Source organism: Rhinolophus ferrumequinum, chromosome 9, assembly GCF_004115265.2.
Source record: "Rhinolophus ferrumequinum isolate MPI-CBG mRhiFer1 chromosome 9, mRhiFer1_v1.p, whole genome shotgun sequence".
NCBI lineage: Eukaryota > Metazoa > Chordata > Mammalia > Chiroptera > Rhinolophidae > Rhinolophus > Rhinolophus ferrumequinum.
In genome coordinates this window covers 69275783-69293544 of record NC_046292.1, presented here as the reverse complement: position 1 = coordinate 69293544, position 17762 = coordinate 69275783, and the positions used below count along the sequence as shown (strand labels likewise).

The 17762-nt window shown below is 42.2% G+C and overlaps 1 protein-coding gene across 1 annotated transcript in view; it reads left to right on the top strand.

Annotated features, from left to right (window-relative positions):
* Nucleotides 1-17762, top strand: part of TGFBR3 (transforming growth factor beta receptor 3) — a 185331-nt gene that overhangs the window by 133988 nt on the left and 33581 nt on the right. The window contains exons 5-8 of the mRNA XM_033114407.1: nucleotides 4188-4371; nucleotides 8628-8796; nucleotides 10490-10637; nucleotides 15515-15704. Coding sequence (XP_032970298.1) covers nucleotides 4188-4371; nucleotides 8628-8796; nucleotides 10490-10637; nucleotides 15515-15704 — 691 coding nt within the window. The remainder of the gene's footprint in view (nucleotides 1-4187; nucleotides 4372-8627; nucleotides 8797-10489; nucleotides 10638-15514; nucleotides 15705-17762) is intronic.

The following is a 17762-nucleotide window of genomic DNA, read 5'->3' as shown; positions in this document are numbered from 1 at the left end:
CACGCATGTGCTGCGGTCACACTGGCCTCCTTGCTCTTCCTTCCCCTGCCAGAACTTTTCACTCACTGCTGTCTCAGCCACAAGTGCTCTTCCCCTAACCACAGGGCTTACTCTTTCATCTCCTTCAGGTCTTTAACTGTTCAGTGACTTTCTCAGACTTTCCCCATCACATTTAAAGTATAGTACCCCTCTCCTCTTCTCTGAATTTATTTTGCTCCATAGCACTGGTTGCCATATTAGATATGTTACTTATTTTGCTCCACTGGCTTCCTTACTAAACTGTAAGCTCCACAGGGACAGGGAATTTTGTCTTTCGCCTTCTCTACTATATCCCCAGCACCTAGAACAGTGCCTGGCACAGAGTAGGTGGGTACTCAGTATGTATTTGTTGGATGTATGTTTAAAGCATAAATTAATGAATATGAGATAAGAGCAGGGTTCAGCTAATATGAAAGCTAATGTCATCTTGGGCCATATGCAGTGTCCCCATATACACAGAAAGAGACTTATGTCAGGAATTAGCTCACGTGATTATGGAGGCTACCAAGTCCAAAATCTGCAGAGCTGATATTCCAGTTTAAGTTAGAAAGCCAGTAGGCTGCTTTCTAGGACCAGGCTGCAGTAGGACCCGGAAGAGCTGATATCCCAATTTGAGGGCTGTCAAGCAAGAGAATTCTCTCTTATTTGGGGGAAGGTCAGCCTTTTGTTTTATTCAGGCCTTTAAGTGATTGGATGAGACCCAAACACATTAGGAAGGGCAATCTGTTGTACTTAGTCTACCAATTTTTCAATGTTACTCTCATCCAAAAACACCCTCACAGTTATACTCAGAATAGTGTTTGACCAAATATCAGGGCACCCCTTGGCCCAGTCAAGTTGACACATAAAATTTGCCGTCATAGTACATTGGTTGGACCACGCTCCAAACCCTGAGTCTTGTCCCATGCGCCACATTTCAGACTCTGCTGGTGGAGGTCTTGACAACCATGGTGTCCGTGGAGGCGTTGAGGGGGCTGCTATAGTGCCCTAAAGAAGTGAAGTCGTGCGTAGGGTCGAGTGACATCTTCAAACATTTGAAGGCTTGTCTCATGGAGGAAAGAGGAAGGACTTCTTTGGGCTGGAAGGCACAGTTTAGACAAATGGATAGAAGGCAAGTCTTATAGATAAAAAGTAAGAACTGAATTCTTCTGCCTTAGGAGCTAGTGAGGTCTTCCTTCTGGAAGGGTTCAAGTACAGGCCACCTGTGACCAGAAGTCGAAAGTCTCCCGATCATACCCCGGTGCTGACTCTCTGACCTCAGGTGGGCCTTGAGATTCTCTGAGTTTTCCTCCTCTCTACCAGGGAAATCACAGTAGCTACCTCACAGGTCTTCCCTCGGAGGATCGGGGGGGAATAACAATACCTTCTAAACCAGGTGGGGCTTAGGGCAGGCCTTTGTCAGCATCCAGCTTTGTCAGAGCCAGGAGAACTGGTCGTCAGCCGGAGTGCTGACTAACTTTGCCACAGCAGAAAATTTCCACTGACCTGCAGTCAGGGACACTTCACTGCCCCTGGCAGCTCTGCTTCCTTTTTTTTGGAATGTGCCTGAGGAGTGGCAGTTAGCTCCTTTTCCAAATTCCTCAGCCCTGAGAGTATGATCCTCGTTACCGCTGGCCTGGGAGATGACAGACTTGAGCATGGTTGGTGGTGCATAGAGGGATCAGCCAGGAGTTGCCCCTTCTCGAAGCATCAGCTATCCCATGGTATCACTTGTTAATTGCTTCAGGATACATTCCGAAGTTGCTCCCTATTTCTTCTCTTATTTACACTGTTCACATTCTTGCCTCTGGAATGTTCCCAGGTGATACATCCACCTTCCACTCTGAAAAAAATGTTCTCTGTGTATGTCATATTTAAAACCCCAGCGTTTTATTTGATGGCTATAATGCAGATGAGAACAAAAGGAACAGAACATTCAGGGATGCTTGCCTAAGCATTCAGAACTGTGCTGGCAGTGGGACAGAGGTCTCTGGACTCTTGTGGTTTTCTTCGGTGACAGGCTTAATAAAAACGACTTTTTAGCACAAGTGTTTTTCAGTGAAAAGAAGATTGATTTTTACTACAGTGCTTAAATCAGAAAATCAGATAAGTGTTGTTTGAAGTTCAGTTGGTGAGTAGCTAAGCCTCAGAGGATTTATACACGGGTTGGCATGGCTATTGTAAATAGCTCAGGATGGGGGTCGGGGGGGGGTTTTTATTTAGGCGATGTCAAAACAAGGTTGAAGCTAAATGGTCCCTGCTGGTTTTGCTTATAACTGGCATTGGGAGATTTGGCAAATGTCATTAGCACACTTGATAACACTTTGTGGTGCTTAATACGTAGTAGGTATTCAGTAAGTGGTAACTACTATTCGTGGTCATAGTTTACGGCCAGCTTATGAATGATTAGTTCGAGGCTTTCAAGTCAATACAAACCAGAATTGTTCTCTTACTCTTTATTAGGTACTAAAGAGCCCGATTTCTAGCATAAAAAGGGCTGTCAATTTGGGGCTCCAGTAGGTGTTTGAGTGGTAGTAACATCGTCAGTCCAGAGTGTAGACCGGGATTTCTCAGTCACAGCACTAGTGACATTTTGGATAATTCTTTGCTGTGGGAGCTGCCCTGTGCATTGTAGGATGCACATCCCTGACCTCGACTCACTAGCTCCTTTCTCCCAGATGTGACAATCAAAAACATCTCCAGACATTGCCAAAAGTCTCCTGGGGGACAGAATCACCCATGGTTAAGGACCACTGGTGGAGAGGAAGCTGCGAGGTGCCCACACCGGGCCTGACCTACAACAGTGTTTTTCAACCTCTGGATCACTCAGTACCCAGTAAGGCAGGGCTTCTCAACTGTGGATAAACAATGGAATCGCCCAGGGAGCTTTAAAATATACTGATGCCTGGGTCCCGCCCCAAAGATTCTCACAGATCTGGGTTGTGGCCTGGGCCTCAGGATATTTAGAAGCTCTTAGGTGCTTCTAGCTTTCATCGAAAAGGGAGACCATAGCATTTTAATAGGTCATGGAATCAATTTGGTGAAGTACTTCTTTACCAGCATTAAAAAATATATATGTATATATAATTGAATAGAAAATATTAATGCCTAGCACAATAGGTAAGTACTATTTTGTATGCGTGTTAAGGTTGAAAATGCTGCTGTAAGCAATAGAATCGTAAGCAAAATCCTTGCCCTCAACCTGTTTTCAGTCTGGCTATTTATAACCTCTTTTGAACCTGCTTGCTTTTTGTTAATGATAAATAGCTAATATGAAATGTAATACGAGACATATATAGTTTTATGACTTGGGAATTTGTGAGTCTTTTTGCTCACATTTCACCCTGACATTGATAAAATCAGTTATTTTATAAATGGTAGCCAATAGGGATGACATGCATATTTTCACCAGCAACTAAATTTGATTATAGTACAGCAACACAATGATAAATGTCCTCTTTTGAATGAGTTAATTAAATATACTATGATTTGCTAGGTCAGCGATGGTCTAAATACATGCAGCAAGGAGGTGGCTCTTGCATTCTGAAAGTTTTACTAGAATGAGTCCAAAAGCCTCTTGACTTCATTATCTATGGGAATTTGGGGGCTCTTACAAAATAAACTAATACAGATTCATCTCACTGCTAGGAAGTAATGTAATGCGGTAGGAGACTGGCAACCTCTGGCTATTTTGTTTATCTCAGTGCTCAGAACATGAACTAGAGGGACTCTGGCTGTGCACCTGTGGTGATGGAAGACATGGAAGTCAAGTTCACTTGCCCTGATCCTGAAGCCCATTACAATTTCATGACAACACTCACCAAAACTTCCCACTGGACTTGAAACACATTACTTGAAATTTAGATACCTGGAAAACAGCAATGATAATTTGTATGATTACTCACAATGCATTCTGTAGTCTGTTCTCCCAAAGTTCTTTAAAAATTCAAAGGGACATTCTGGTCGATGGTAGCTTTGACATTAGCAGATAGAAGTAGCTTTGAGGTTATTTCTTGAATCAGCTGCTCAAAATAGATCATCTGCCTGTATAACAAAGGGAGGAGGTTGGATTGACAAATAAATCGTTAGTTGTCTGATAAGCATTCTCTCTTTATGATTCAGCTCCAGGTGACTGTACCACATTAAACATGCAATTCTCTTTTCTCTAGGTGTCTGAGGGTTCTGTGGTCCAGTTTTCATCAGGAAACTTCTCCTTGTCAGCAGAAACAGAAGAAAGGCGCTTTCCCCATGGAAATGAACATCTGTTAAATTGGGCCCGAAAGGAGTATGGAGCAGTCACTTCATTCACCGAACTCAAGATAGCACGGAACATTTATATTAAAGTGGGGGAAGGTAAATTTTATGTGGTTTCAAATAATGACTGATTTATGACAGTCAATTGTTTTCTTTTCTGAGACCAGGTGGTTAGGGCAAGGAATCCTATAATTACAGAATTGGAGCTGGCAGGGACCCGCGGGATCACTGGGGCCCGTTCCCCACACATCCCCTCCTTCCCATTTTCCATCTGAGGAAACAGGCCTGGTAATGGCCAAGCGAGAAATGGGGGAGTAGCTTCACTGCGAGGGGAGGAGGAGGTTGTGGTGTAGGATTCAGAAGACATCCATACACGGAAGTCAGAAGAAGTGAGTGGAAGGCGAGAAGCCAAGGGTGTGGGAAAGGAGGTGATAACTGATGGCAAAGAAGGAGGAGTTGGCAGGTTGGGTCAACAGCAGGCTGCCTCTTACCTATTATTGGCAAACATTTGAAGCCAGTGTCAGTTTACTATTTCAAGACGTCAGTTACATTTTGGACGATAGCAGAAGAAAAGTGTTTGAATGTATTTTTAATACTAAGGCCTGCTACAAGGACAAATTATTGGAGAAAGGAACTCTTTGGCCTTGATAAGAAATTGCCCATTTTAATTTCTTTACCTTGCGGAGGGATAGAAATATCTGGTGACTCAATTTTGAAAGTGTATTTTTTTAAAAAAGAAATTTTCTCATCATTATTTTTAGTTGAGTATATTTGGGACCCTTATAAATTACTAGAAATAACAGCCCTTGTGAATGGGTCCTTGTTATAGTCCGGTGATTGCGTGAAAACTGCATTTCAGGTCTTCAGCATCTATCTGCTTTCTGTTGAATCCTAAAGCAGGTGTCACCTCCTCCACAGACAGCGTGGCAGTGCAGGATGGGTTCCTGAATGCTTGTTCCCAGCCCTCTTTTGGATCTGGGCTTTTGGACAGGTGCAGGAAAGATGGACACTGATATTAGAGTGCATGCTGACTCTTGAGTCTAATGCCTGTTGCCTGATGCTGTATTTTAGCCAAATCAGCACACTCTAAAAGTGACAGTGGGCTACCTGGATGGAAAGACTTGTTTATCAGACTAAAGAGAGGAGAAGTTTTAGATGAGAGTTGGGTTCAAAAAGTTGAACTTTGTTACTAAATTTTCATTGCAGAGGTCAAGTCCCATCGGAACAAAATAGAAAATCTCTTGTAAGAGATTTTCTAAGCCCTGGCCAATGGTCTGCATTTCTGAAGCACAATTCTATATAGTAGCATGAAAGAATGTTGATTGCCCCCCTTGGAATTCTTAGAGTAAGAAAATGTGTTATAGTAACATTTAAAATAATGGGCTCTGTTCTCTTGACAGTGAAAGTGCTTCTATGCACAGCTGTCACCTACCCTGAAAGTGAGGGATTAAGTGACGTCCCCAAGGCCACACACTAGGTTGGGGAAGAACTTAAAGGACCTGGTGTCCAGTTCAGTAAAAACTGGTTAACTCCTTGGTAACACCTTTGGAGCCCCTGAAATTTGATGCCAGCCACCAGTTGGGTATGTCACTGGTGCATACCATGGGGAGGGGCAGCTAGGGGAAGTGAGAGTCCTTGGTTAGGCCGACGGACCACAAGATGATGTTGTTTTATCACCATGGATCAGATTCCTCTGAACAAGCCACCTCAGCTAGCTTCCCATAACCCGAACTTCCCTGACACCCCAGGGACCCCAGGCCATGAGCCTCTCTTGTTGCTCAATCCCCAGTAGTTCTCAAAGTGTGGTCCCTACCCCGCAGCACCCTTAGCACCTGGAAACTTGTTAGCAATGCCTGCTGTCGAGCCCACCCCAGACCAACCGAATTGGGAAACTCTGGGGGTGGTGTCCAGTCATCTGTGTTTTAACGAGCGCTCCGGGTGATTCTGAGGCTCACGAATGTTTGAGAACTACTGCTCTAAACTGTATACCTAGCATAAAAAGAATGGAAGAGTTTTCGGTTCTTACCCCAGCTGGTCTCATTAACTGTGAAGCTTCAAGCCTCAGTTTCCACAGCAGGAAAGTGAGGAGCTTGCGTCACCTCCCAGGCTCTCAGAATATATCATTCAAGGTCTCAAAGTCATTTGTCAATCTTTTCCTAAAATACAAATAAGCTCCCCCTTCCCCCCACTACCCCAAACATGCCAGGTTTCTACCCGGGGATTCCCCTTTGTGGTTTCCTTTCTACTTGGCAGTTGATGTAAGTTTTGATGCCAGGCATGCAGAAGGTCATTTGGGGGAAACACACACACACACACACAGCAAAAAGTGATCAGCTTATTCAACTTAGTGACAATGGCATCTGGGACTTGAGCCCTTAGTAACAGCAACTTTAAAACCATTAAACCTTCACTAGTGGCTTAGGAGGGTCATGACGTGGGTGAGTATTTTATTATTTGTTTCAAATCTCACATCACCATTTGTTCATTCAGGAAACCTATCCCATGGACCCTACTATATACCAGGTGCAAACCAGGCACCCTGTGAGCTGGAGATACAGGCCAGTCTCAGGAGTTTCCTAGTCTCTTGCGTTCCAGACTGGCCCGCCCGTGGCCCATCCACACCACCTCTGATTCTTGATGAAATTTCAGCCTTGCCACCCCAGGATCATTTTCCATCCTGTGATCTGGGGGAGGCATCCGCAGGGCTGCAGCTGCAGGGCGTGCATTCCTCATCTGCTCCTCTGGCAAAACCCTCAGCAGATGTGGAGAGGAGGCTGCTCCAGCAGCCTGGGTTGGCGGAGTCCTGGCCTCTTCTCTCTGAGGGGGTCGTTAGGGAAGAATGCAGCCTTCAGAGCTTACCGCTCTCTTGCAATGAGCCTGCGAGTGGGGCCTCGTGAGCTCCTCTGGTCCCCTCTGTTCTAGGGGTGGCTCTTGGGGTGCCATGGTGCATGGAGCCCTGTCGCCACAGTGTGTGCTGTGGATTTCAGCATAAGGGAGGTTTCACAAGCTCCCTTGTGAGGGTGGGGGTGGGGAGAGGGCAGTATCAACCCAACCTTGGGATCTCCTGGACTGATGCTTCTCAAAGGGAGACCTGCACGTGAATTTGAACCCTGGCATCCTGTCCATTAAATGAAAAGGGCAGAAGTCTGTTTCATTAAAGTGCCAGGGCTCTGATTAATTACTCCTTCTAAAAAGAGCTTGCTACACCTAGAACTTCCTTGACACTGGTCCCAGCTGTCACACTGCCAGCAGTTTCAAGTTCTGTTTAAACATTTAAACCACTGAATGGAAATCCCATCAACCACAGTGTTGTGTAAACGGCATGTGCCGTTGGGGGAGTATCTTCAGACTCTTGGTACTTGCATCGCTTTTCCTGGTAGAGATGCTGACCAGCCCTCAGCACAGTGAGACAATACGTGTGAAAGCACCTTGTAAACAGTCAAGTGCTGTGGAAACATTAGTTGTCTGTGTCAAGATTATGAGAAAGAATGCAAGTTTGCCCTCACTGTGTCCCCGAAACTCCTACCTCCTTTAGAGCATCAAGTGTTGTGAGGAATAAATACGAGGGAATGATGATTTGTACGTGGTGGGCCAGAGGATTGCTAAGGTAGCTGGTTTTCCTACGAATGAAGCAGCAACTCTCCAAGGAGGAGCGTATCTGGAGATAGGGTCAATAATTTGATTCAGTGTTGAGTATGCCGACCGTGACATATTTAGTGGCGCTTTAGTTGGGAGGTGCTTGGAAGGCAGGTGATGGTACAGGTCTATGGCTCACAAAAGGAGTCATGATCTAGGTACAAGCTGAAGCTGTGGAAGTGATTGAGATCGTCTAGGAGGAATATAAGGCAAAGAGAAGATTGAGGAAGGAAGTAAGCTTCTTAGTCTTGGTTTTATATCAGGATCAATTATGGAGCTTTTCAAAGAGAGAGCTTCCTAGCCCCACCTAGATCTGAATCCGAGCCTCTGGAATGGGATCCAAGCAGGCGGATACTGACGTGCCCCCAAGGTTAAGGACCACTGGTTTTTAAAGGATGGGCAGAGGAGGAGGAGCCAGTGAAAGAGACGGAAAATGGGTCCGAGGAAATGGGTGAGGACCAAGAAGTAGCACAGAAAACAAGAAAGGAGAGGACTTAGACCAAAAGAGGCCATTAGAGGTGATCACTAGGGGGTCACTAGTGACCACAGGGTGGCATTTCAGGGCAGTGGTTGAGGAGATCTAAGGCTCTTCCTTAGCACTTGTGGTTCCCTGTATCCTTCCCTTGTTCAGTGTCACCATCACCTTCTTTCCATTGAGTCTGGTTACCACCACATAGCTCAGTGGTTTGACAGATTATCCTGTGCTTCTTTACTTTCAGATCAAGTGTTCCCTCCCACGTGCAACATAGGGAAGAATTTTCTCTCACTCAATTACCTTGCTGAGTACCTTCAGCCCAAAGCAGCCGAAGGGTGTGTGATATCCAGCCAGCCCCTAGATAAGGAAGTACACATCATCGAGTTAATCTCCCCCAACTCTAACCCCTACAGGTGAGTGTGTGTATGTGAGTGTTTTGAAATGAGCAGGCATGAAAATAAAGATGTTTCCTGACTTGAGGTAGGGCGAGGTGGGGCCCTCCCTGTGCAGGAGGGAGGGAGCCATCGATGTTTTTGGTGAGATTCACAGAAGCTCTGAAGAAGGGAGTAAAGGCACCAGTGGTACACTGTATTTCCTGCATCTGTCTCTAGGTCCCCTATATTCCAGATGAGTTCCTGAGGCCTATTCTGAACTTCTTGGTACTGATTAGGACACAGTCAGTTTTGCTCCATCATTATCTCCTTTGACTGAGGTTATCTCCTGAGACGAAAATTATGAAATGTGCCTTATTCACATAATTATTATTTTACTAGCACTCTGATGGTGTAAAGTTCTGTTCATAGTGTCATCAGAGCACTTTTGCACTCGTCCGCGCTACATTAAAGCTGTGCGGGTGAGTGTCGCGGAGTAGCCCTTCATAGTGCCACACCGAATAGCCATTAGATCTGACCTAACTGTCCTTTGTGTTCTTGTTCTCCTTCTCCCACCCTCAACTTCCTGCCCCAGGACTGGGAATTGAACCTTCCCTATCAAGAACAAATAGGGAATTTTTTTAAAAAAGAAACAAAAAGGAAAATTTGGCCCTTCTTCCACTTTAGCCTGCATTTCATGTGGACTAGTGTCTTAAAATATAAATTTATATTGTAGAAGGATTTCAAAGTTAAAATTCTAATCAAATTTTATTTCAAAAATGAATAAACTAAGATCAGTTTTGGTGAGATTCCATTGTGTCTCCTATGAAGAATTTTGTGGAAAATGAAAAGAGAAGAAGAATAGAAACACTGGCAAATGTGCTTAGATATTAAGCCTAAGGCTTCATTTGAGTGTATCATTCATTTTATAATTTACAAGTGTGTAAAACCAAGATGGAAGGAAAGTCTTTCCTTTAAATTCAGAATGACAGAGATGTTATTGTTTGGTAAAAATTCTCTTTTAAGCTGAGTTCTTAGAAGTTTGGGTTGTGTTCATCAATTTTCCAGTAATCACTTTGTTGACCATCTGTTTTCTTTATTTTAGTAACTGTATATCCAGAAGTTTGGGAAAGTCAGTGAAGATAGGATTCTGTAGCAAATGTTAATGGCTTAAGCAAACCTTATATAAATTCTCCAGCCTTTTGCCACTTATTCTGAAGTTCCCTATTTTTTTTTATTGCCTCTCTCTCCCAGCCCCCTACAAACACCACCCCCCTCCCTGCCATCTCTCCTTCCCCCTCACTCACCAAACTGCTGCCCACTTCTGGTTTTTAAGGATTTTGAACATATAGCACTTTGGAAAGTTACACATTGAAGCACTGAAGATATCGAAGGTTGAAAAAGCAACAGTTCTGCTTCAGAAGTAAACTCTTCTGGTTTTTTCAAGTCTATGTCAAACAGTGGCTGCATTAAGTAACCACCTTTTTTTTCTCCCCCCAAGAGGAGAAAAATTTTAGTGGCTAATTATCAGCAGTCATATTTTTCTGTTGTTATGTAAGACCATTTTGTTATGTGTGCACTAACAATCTGTTTTGCACATGTCATTTGCCTGGGATCTACTCCAGCTTTTTAATCAACTGGCCAGACACTGGAAACATGAAGACTTGGAAGAGGGGAGATAGTTGCAACTTTCTGGCATTTGGGTCCTAACCCTGCCTCTGTTTCCCACTCCTAGTGCTTTCCAGGTGGATATAATAATTGACATAAGACCTTCTCGAAAGGATCCTGAGCTGGTCAAAAATCTCATCTTGATCCTGAAGTGCAAAAAGTCTGTCAACTGGGTGATCAAGTCTTTCGATGTGAAGGGAAACCTGAAAGTTATTGTAAGTTGGTTGAGGTTAAGCATTTCTTTGGTTTGATGACTGACAATAATTTAAGCCATATTTGTCTGTGATATTATTGTAAAGTTTCTGCCTCTTTGGACTCTCTCTAAGCTCTCTCAAAAATTTTTCACTTTGCAGAATAGCCTGCTCCTTGGTTTCTCCTGACAATGGTGAATAGTGTGGTGATTAATATTATGGTCTCTGGGGTCAAGACAGACCCGGATTTCAGTCCAGACTCTGCCATTTACAAACTGTGACCTTGGGCAAGTCCCTTAACGCCTCTGGACCTCAGTTGCCTCATTTGTGAAACTGCTGAAATGCATCACAACTTTCCAGTTGTAGTGTAAAATAACCAACACAAGCCTTTTATGATTGAGTCCTGTAAGGTCTGCACACTTGACTTTTGAGATAAATACGTGATACTGGCATGTCTTTTCACTTGCTTCTAACTAATAAGGGTGAAACACGGATAAAAGATTCACAACAACGGAGAGGTGAGATGACGCTAGAGAAGTCTCCCCCAGCCTGTTCCTTAAGCATTATGTTTCATGAAGGAAATATAGTGAAGAGGCTTAGCTGGTTGGCAGGATAGACAAACAGTAGCTAGTTTCCTGAAAAGTTAAATGTTGAAATTTGGTAAAAATAAATCTTTTTCAAATATGTTTAGGGAGATAACTATTTGACAGAATATTGGAGTGAATTATATTGAAAGGTTAAGGAAAACCCCCCCTTCTCATTTTTAAGAAGATAATTACCTCTTTAGCATCTCATTTTGTAGGCTCAAATTTTTGTGCATTGTCTTTTAAAAAACAGACAATTGTGACCAGTTCCTCTTTCAGTACCTGTATTTAATCCATTGGAGTGGGTTTTATGTTTTTGATGTTTTGGGAGTGGAATGCCTTTGGTTTGGGTATTATTCATTCATTGCACCTTCACGGGATGAAGCAGTGAACAGAGCCAAGGGTCCCCTAGGCAACGTCATGTCCAAGCACTCACCAGAGGCAGCAGGCAAAACCGCGAGCACACACATCTTAATTTAAAGTAATAGTTTCTGGTTCCTCTGGGGTGTTTTTTTTTTTTTTTTTTTTTTTTTAAACTTTGTGACTATCCCAGTAAGCCATCTTGTGTAATGGTGATACATTAATTTGGTGTCGAGCACACAGCCCAGCTGTGATTTTCTGAAGTCAGAGCTGTTTTGATTGCCTTCACTGGCATGGCATGAGGGAGGGTGGTGATCCGAGGTGTCTGCAGCCTTTGCTGCCTGGCACACCAACCAAATGTTTTTGATTTCAGAATAACAAAAACAGGAAGGGGAATCATGCTTTGAAAGGCAAAAACATACGGTCCATTTTAATTCTCTGCTGGAGTTCGTGTGTAAATGTTCTTTCAGCCCTGACCCTTCAATGGCTCTTTCTCTCCCTGAGCATGTGTGCCTGGTCCGTGGCAGTCCTGGAGCTCGCTTTGAATGTTCCCTACTTCTCACATGAATCAGAAAGGCTAGAAATGAGATTGCTCATCCCAGTGCAAGATCTGTTTATATTTCTTTCCTTGGCTGTACTCCTGTTCCAGGCCAATTTTGGACAATGCATGACAACATTACTAAACAATTAGGTAATGTTTCATGATGTTCTTTTTTATTCCTCCAGTTTCATGCTTTGTGATTTCCTAACTCCCTGTCTCAGATGTGAATTCTGACTGTGCTGTGAGGGAAAGTTAACCTGTTAATAAAAAAGACATACATTTGTGCTTAGAAAGAGGGAAATGGTTTATAGTGACCTTGTTTCAAGTATTTCCTTTGAAGACAATAATGGTAGAGTGGAAGGAGTCCAGGCTTTGGTGCTAGACAGGGCTGGATTCAAATCTCATCTCCAATCGTCATTACTCCCAGTTAATACCGGGCAATCCGATTGAGCTCTGAGCCTGTTTCCTTATCTGTGAAATGGGTACAATGATAGTACTCATCTTGAGAGTTACTGTGAGGTTTAACGGAGTTTATTTGTTCATTCATTTGTTCATTCAACAAATATTTGTTAAGTGTCTACTGGGTGTTTCATCTAAAGCTCTCGGCACACTGCCTGAGGCTGAGTTCTCAGCCTTAGAGGTGCTGCTTAACTTCTGTGAGCCTCAGGTCCCCTTCTCTCACAAAGGAGCAGTAGTGCCTATCCCCTGATATTCTGGAGAAGAATTAAATAAGGTAACATATGTAAAGCTCCTAACCCAGTACGCATATACCGTAAAAAGGGAGTTCATCTTCCTTCCATAAGCAAGTCTTTAAAAGTTTGTCTGTAAGAGCAATTGATTTCTCTAAACAAAGTGAAAACAAAGCAAAATGTCTACTAAAGGAATTGTAAGGAACTTAGGATAAATTTAAAGAAGAGTCCTATTATACATGGATGGCGTGTGTGTGTGTGTGTGTGTGTGTGTTTGGGATGTTGGCAGAATGCACCCCCCAAATGACAGAATGGTCCAAGGACATGCAAAATGCTGTGCTGTGGGCAAGAATGGGAATACCAGAAATAATCTACATTGCCCTGCCCAGCTCTGGCTTTTTCTTCAGGTCTCTTACGGACCATGCATAATCACATTTTGGAAGAACCTCCAAAACATCAAAGAATAGATGGAGGAAATGTGTTAGAAGTTTCCTGTTATACTATGTAATGTAGCCTCAGGACTTCAAGGTTGGTGATAGCTGGCTTATTTTTAGAAAAGACATTGATTTTTAAATCCCAGTGGGAACATATGCTATACTTTCTGACCACTTCTTCCCCCAGGCCCCCCTCCCCTACGCCAACAGTTTTGGTACAAGTGTTTGTTGGGTGGTGGGGGAGGATGGAGAGGCCCTCAGATTTTACCTAGCTCATCATCCTTTATGAAGATGTAGGTGGAAAAGATGGTGGCGGTATTTGGAGACCCTCTTGAGCACTCCCATTTGGAGTAGCTACACTGAGGCCTTGGAAAAGCCTGGAGACTCCCAGAAACACAGGGTGAAGCATTCACTCATTTCTGGGAACCAACTTGCTTGCCATTTTCCGGAGCCTTGCTGCTTCACGAATGTGTGGATAGATTTCTAGCCTTGTAAGTCCCGAGGCGTAATCAGTATGAGTTGTACTGACAGCTCCTAGATTTCATGTGGAAAGGTGTAAACAAATCACTCCATATTGATACCAAAAGGACAGGTGGCGGTTATCATAATTGTATTCTGGAAATGCAGTATTTTCTCAGCTGTCCAACAACATGAAAGACTAGGGCAGATGAGGCCAAGTAGTAGTGTTTAAGCCAGTCTTGCAACTCCAGCCAATCAAAATGACATGCTGCTTTGAAAGGCTGGAAGAAGCTGTGCCTAAGAAACTGCCGTTGACTAAATGAATAAAAAGTTCTAAGAACAAACTGGATCCTTCGTTATTTCATTTTAGTTTTCTTTCTTTTTCTTCTTCCTTTTTTTTTTTTTTTTAAACCCTTCCTTCCCCTAAAGAATTTTCTCTGGCACACCAACCAGAGAAAGAGCTAGAATATTCCAAACCTGTGAAGCTGAGTTTTTTGCAAATGGCTATAGAACTTGGTTGAAGCTGGCTTGTTCCTTTGCATATATAATTGTGACCCGGCAGGCTGGCAGTTTTCCCTCAGATAAGCACTTTGGGTAATAGAAAAATATACTGGGTGAGCCCCTTTAAGCTTTGAATTGAAAATATGTATCCTCAGCTATTATCCCACAACCAAAGAGGCCAACAGAACTTAGAGCCTGTGAATATTCTATGGTTTTACAGTGGGAAAGGATTAATATTTAGTCATGTGAGGGGCAAACAGAATGGGAAACAAATGGGGAATTTAGGGAAAATGCTGCATGTATGCAGGAGAAAATAATTGGGCATGGAAATTAAAGTGATATTTATACAGCATGAAAATGTCATAATCTGCATGTTGGAAGGACTTTGCAGCTCAGTTGGAGCAGTTGTTGAAAATGTGGTGCCTTCCCTTTGGGGTTGCCTCTGTATCATTCAGCTCCCTTACCATCTGACCAGATCACTGCTGCAGGAGAGAGCAGGTGATGAGAACATTTACCTTCAATGTCCTGGTTACTCAGAGTCCTTTTATATCTCTGTGTTGGAAAGATTTCTGTCTTTCAGTTTTAATTTTGTAACTGCTTACCCGGTGAAAGTCAATTTTGAAGACTGACTTGCTGGATAAAACATTGATATTTAGAGGCATACGTAGTAACCTAAATTGATTAATATTTACAACATAAAATCTAAGCATATTCAGTTAATAGAATTAGCAGATGAATACAATTACAGGATTGCTAAATAGATCATAAATTGTAAATGAAATGTAAACATTGGTTATTGCACCATATGGAACTTAATAGTTTACAAAGATGAGATAGCCTCCCAGTTTACTGAAGCAAATAGGCTGAGCCTTCTTTCATTTAAATCTTGGGTAAGGAAGTAGGAACAGGCATTTTTTGGGGGTGAAGGGCAATATAAATGACGTGCACATCTGTATATTTTATACATAATTTTAAATAAAAATAAGAGAAAGTCTGCTATACATAACATATTTGGTATGTGTGTGTTAATAATTTAAACATTAACTGCAGTCACATACTAGATATACTTAGTGCGTAGCTGCTTAGCTGTCATTAGAATGATTTTTATCAACATAACCCAAGTAGTATGATCAAACAGCATGCATAGATTTCTCTTAATCCATTGTTACAGATTTTCACGTTGGTGTTCTTAGTCCAAGGAAAACAGAGATTGAAAGAATAGATAATTCCTTTATATACAATATAGAATCTGTTGTTTCAGATATGTAATTATTCTTATTTAAAGCACTGTTTTATTTCAGACTCATCAGTGAAAATTTGCTATTACTTTCAGGCTCCTAATAGTGTTGGCTTTGGGAAAGAGAGCGAGAGGTCCATGGTAATGACCAAATCAATAAGAGATGACATTCCTTCAACCCAAGAGAATCTGGTCAAGTGGGCCTTAGACAATGGCTATAGTCCAGTGACATCATACACAATGGCTCCTGTGGCTAATAGATTTCATCTTCAGCTTGAAAACAATGGTACGTTCGATTTTTTTTTTTAATTGTATTAAAAATATCACTCAAATGAAGCTTTCCAACGAAGAACTCTCATTTCAGGTTACAGGGTGCTGTTTTCCTATTGCAAATTTTAATGATTTGTTTAACTACTTTTTACTATAAAGCTTAAAGTTATCTTGAAGTGTGATAGATTATTTTGAGGAAATTATCTCTAATATAGATTTTTTTTAGTAACATAATGTTGATTGCATGTTAAAGAACTTTGTTAGAGATCAACTTCACTTTGGTTACATTAAGGATGCGTTAGCCTGGCCTCCTCTTTCAGAGGTACCTAATAATAACTTACAGCTGAGATACAGAGGGGTTGCAACTGCAGGAGAGAAATCTTAGCTCAGGCTGTACCTTACATAAAAATAGTCATGAGGCCACATACCAAGTGCTTTCTCATTCTCAACATAAGCAACCCAAATGGTATGATCAAACAGCATGACTAGATTTCTCATTCTCATTCTCACCTAGAGGGAATACAGGAGAGTTATTACCCCAGGTTGATGGAGCAGAAAGCAGAGGCTTAACAAGTTCTTGAGGTTTCCCAGAGTCTTATAGCGAGTGAGGCTCAAATCCCAAGACCTGTTTTCTGCTCCCCAGACCTGTTTCTCACCCCATGGTGCTACTACTGAGTGCAGTGCTGATAGGATGAAGGTTAGGAGAACAGCTTCAAGTCCCAGCTCTGCCATTTAGTCGCTGTTTGGCGTGGGGGGAGAGGGGGAGTTGATTAACCTGTGAGACTCAGGTTGTTCCTCTTCAGTAATATGGGGGAATAACAGGACCTACCTCACAGGGTTGTTGTGAAGGTTTTTGTCAAAGTACAAATTAAAAAACCCTCCTAAACTCTGACTTCTTTTGGACCCATACAGCTGTGCTTTTTTTTCAAAAAGATAGTATTGAAGGAGAGTTAATGTTCATTGGTCGTCTTCATTTTCAGCTCCCACTGAGATGGATTGACGCCAAGCATACATCAATTGGCTTTGGAGAGGGGGTGCATTTTTTTTTCTCTAAATTGTTGACAATATGGAAAAAACACTGAGTATTGATTGAATGGAACTATGTCTTTCCCTTTGAAGGTATAAGTAGCTAAGCAGCTTTTTTAGCAATAAAATCTAAGCAGCTTTTTCTTTTCTCCTTCAGGACTAGGTTCTAAAAGGCCAGGATACCTAGATACGTATTAGAATTTAGTAGTCAAAAATCAGGTAGCAAATAATTTTAAAATACCAATATTGTTTTAAGAAATGTTTACAGGGTATCCGATGGACACTTGTCCCATTAGGAGACCACCTCAGGGAAGATGTAGATGCCTGATCACTGCACTGTACACCTGAAGCTGAAGCTGAACAATAATGAATGTCAACTACAATTATACATACATACATATATATATATATATATATATATATATATATAGTTACAAGAAGTGGAGTAGAGCATTAGGAATAGAGACAGTGGAAATGTAATGGCTCTGTGCGATGTCAGAGGGGTAGTAGATAGGGGAGGGAGGTTATCACTGTGTGAGGAATATAAATGAAAAATGTCTATTACATTGTTTTGTACACTTGAAACTAATAAAAAGAAAGAAATGTTTACAGAAACTCTTCTGAAAAATCTCTAGATTCAAGGGAAGTATTTCAAAGGAATATGAGTGGACTAATATTGTCCCACATAACTTATTTGAATTATGGATTTTACAGTTTGTAGTGCTTTAGAAATCATCTAATCCAATGCATCTCAACCTTGGCTGTACATTGAAACCACGTGGGGAACTTTCAAACATACTAACAATTAGGTACCACTCCAGAGGGTCTGATTTTAAACTGGCCTGGGGTGAAACCTGGGCATAGCGATTTTTTTTTAAGCTCCCAAAGTGATTTTAATGTGCAGCCAAAGTTGAGAACCACTGATCTCACCCAACCTCTTAATTTAAAAAATTGGGAAACCAAGGCACAGAGAAGTAAGCCACTGGCCCAAAGCCACTCGGGTTAGAAGGAACACAAGGACTAGAATTCAGGCTTCCACACTCCTCAT